A 2,883-nucleotide genomic window follows, 5' to 3' on the forward strand; every position below is an offset into this window, starting at 1 on the left:
TGCCGCCTTCACGGGGGCAGGACACGGCCGACAGCACGTGCCACGGGCGCCTCGAGGGCGTGGGCTCCACTCAAAAGGCCCGAGAAGGACAGACACAGTGACATCCGGCCGCTGTTCACAGAGTGAGGAGGGAGCCAGGCCGACAGCAGCCAGACAGGACGGCTCGTGGCTTTTACAGCAGAACCACCCCCAGGCAGGCTGCTGTCCTGACGGGAGAGGGGCCACCAGGAGCGATTCTAAGCTCGACGTAGATAACCCCAAACACTCCCGCCCAAACCTACAGGCCACAGAGAAGCCCAGACGCCAACTCCCCTGGGAGGCGAGCAGCTTGGTTACGGGACCAGCAGACGCAGAGAGAGGCTCAAAGTGAAACGAGAGGGTGGCCACGTGACGGATCCTCCAACCAGGCCGAGAGCCACGGCCGCTCCAGGGACAGCAGGTGTCAGCCAGGACTGTGTGCCTCACTCACCCACATCTGCAGCCCGCGACAGAGGTCACGGGAGGAGGGACAGGTGCAGGTGGACAGAGGTCACGGGAGGAGGGACAGGTGCAGGTGGACAGAGGTCACGGGAGGAGGGACAGGTGCAGGTGGACAGAGGTCACGGGAGGAGGGACAGGTGCAGGTGGACAGAGGTCACGGGAGGAGGGACAGGTGCAGGTGGACAGAGGTCACGGGAGGAGGGACAGGTGCAGGTGGACAGAGGTCACGGGAGGAGGGACAGGTGCAGGTGGACAGAGGTCACGGGAGGAGGGACAGGTGCAGGTGGACAGAGGTCACGGGAGGAGGGACAGGTGCAGGTGGACAGAGGTCACGGGAGGAGGGACAGGTGCAGGTGGACAGAGGTCACGGGAGGAGGGACAGGTGCAGGTGGACAGAGGTCACGGGAGGAGGGACAGGTGCAGGTGGACAGAGGTCACGGGAGGAGGGACAGGTGCAGGTGGACAGAGGTCACGGGAGGAGGGACAGGTGCAGGTGGACAGAGGTCACGGGAGGAGGGACAGGTGCAGGTGGACAGAGGTCACGGGAGGAGGGACAGGTGCAGGTGGACAGAGGTCACGGGAGGAGGGACAGGTGCAGGTGGACAGAGGTCACGGGAGGAGGGACAGGTGCAGGTGGACAGAGGTCACGGGAGGAGGGACAGGTGCAGGTGGACAGAGGTCACGGGAGGAGGGACAGGTGCAGGTGGACAGAGGTCACGGGAGGAGGGACAGGTGCAGGTGGACAGAGGTCACGGGAGGAGGGACAGGTGCAGGTGGACAGAGGTCACGGGAGGAGGGACAGGTGCAGGTGGACAGAGGTCACGGGAGGAGGGACAGGTGCAGGTGGACAGAGGTCACGGGAGGAGGGACAGGTGCAGGTGGACAGAGGTCACGGGAGGAGGGACAGGTGCAGGTGGACAGAGGTCACGGGAGGAGGGACAGGTGCAGGTGGACAGAGGTCACGGGAGGAGGGACAGGTGCAGGTGGACAGAGGTCACGGGAGGAGGGACAGGTGCAGGTGGACAGAGGTCACGGGAGGAGGGACAGGTGCAGGTGGACAGAGGTCACGGGAGGAGGGACAGGTGCAGGTGGACAGAGGTCACGGGAGGAGGGACAGGTGCAGGTGGACAGAGGTCACGGGAGGAGGGACAGGTGCAGGTGGACAGAGGTCACGGGAGGAGGGACAGGTGCAGGTGGACAGAGGTCACGGGAGGAGGGACAGGTGCAGGTGGACAGAGGTCACGGGAGGAGGGACAGGTGCAGGTGGACAGAGGTCACGGGAGGAGGGACAGGTGCAGGTGGACAGAGGTCACGGGAGGAGGGACAGGTGCAGGTGGACAGAGGTCACGGGAGGAGGGACAGGTGCAGGTGGACAGAGGTCACGGGAGGAGGGACAGGTGCAGGTGGACAGAGGTCACGGGAGGAGGGACAGGTGCAGGTGGACAGAGGTCACGGGAGGAGGGACAGGTGCAGGTGGACAGAGGTCACGGGAGGAGGGACAGGTGCAGGTGGACAGAGGTCACGGGAGGAGGGACAGGTGCAGGTGGACAGAGGTCACGGGAGGAGGGACAGGTGCAGGTGGACAGAGGTCACGGGAGGAGGGACAGGTGCAGGTGGACAGAGGTCACGGGAGGAGGGACAGGTGCAGGTGGACAGAGGTCACGGGAGGAGGGACAGGTGCAGGTGGACAGAGGTCACGGGAGGAGGGGTGGGTGCTGCCAGCCCTCACCTGCTTCAGAACAGAACCGGGGACAGCTGCTCCCGCCACCGCTGGCTGGGACCAGGGCCCTCACCTGGGGTCTAACAGCACAGCTGCCCTCGGGCTGCCTGTGCCAGGTGCGCCCCGCGGAGTGTCTGCAGTGTCAGGACCCAGAGCCGCCCGGCCCCTCCCAGGGGAGCAGCTGGTGCCCTGGTCAGGGGACTGCACGTGTGTAATGAGAGGAGACAGCGCTTGATCCCTGAGTCGGAGGAAACGCCAGGAGAAATCGTTCAGTTTAAAGAAAAAGGGTGTACGGACGTGACAGGGCGCGTGACCTGCCTCCGGGTCTGACTTCTGAGCCGTGAACATGTTTCATGGACTCAGAGCCACGGCGAAGGGAAAAAGCACCGAATCTTACGGCGGAACAGAAACGGGAGCGTCAGCGCGATGGCACCACAGCACGGGGGGCACTTCCCTCCCAGGGCCTGAGCGGAGGGCAGGGGTCGGAGGGACACGCCCGCAGGCGGCCGGTTGCAGAGGAACTCGCACCTTGAGGGCTGGCGGGTAATCGGCAAACACCTCCAGGACGCGCCTCACGCTGAAGGTCAGGTAGCCCGCGGCCGTGAAGAGCAGCGGTGCCGTGAGGCTGCAGATGGCGATCAGCACCTCCACCTGGGGGGCAGGCGGCGTGGGGGCCGGTCAGC

The 2,883-nt window shown here is 65.6% G+C and overlaps 1 protein-coding gene across 1 annotated transcript in view; it reads right to left on the reverse strand.

Moving 5' to 3' along the window:
• The window catches only part of MLC1 (megalencephalic leukoencephalopathy with subcortical cysts 1), a 19,743-nt gene that overhangs the window by 8,289 nt on the left and 8,571 nt on the right, over positions 1–2,883 (reverse strand). Inside the window, exon 8 of the mRNA XM_005877977.2 lies at positions 2,729–2,851. Coding sequence (XP_005878039.1) covers positions 2,729–2,851 — 123 coding nt within the window. The remainder of the gene's footprint in view (positions 1–2,728; positions 2,852–2,883) is intronic.

This window comes from Myotis brandtii, unplaced genomic scaffold, assembly GCF_000412655.1.
Source record: "Myotis brandtii unplaced genomic scaffold, ASM41265v1 scaffold537, whole genome shotgun sequence".
Taxonomy (NCBI): domain Eukaryota; kingdom Metazoa; phylum Chordata; class Mammalia; order Chiroptera; family Vespertilionidae; genus Myotis; species Myotis brandtii.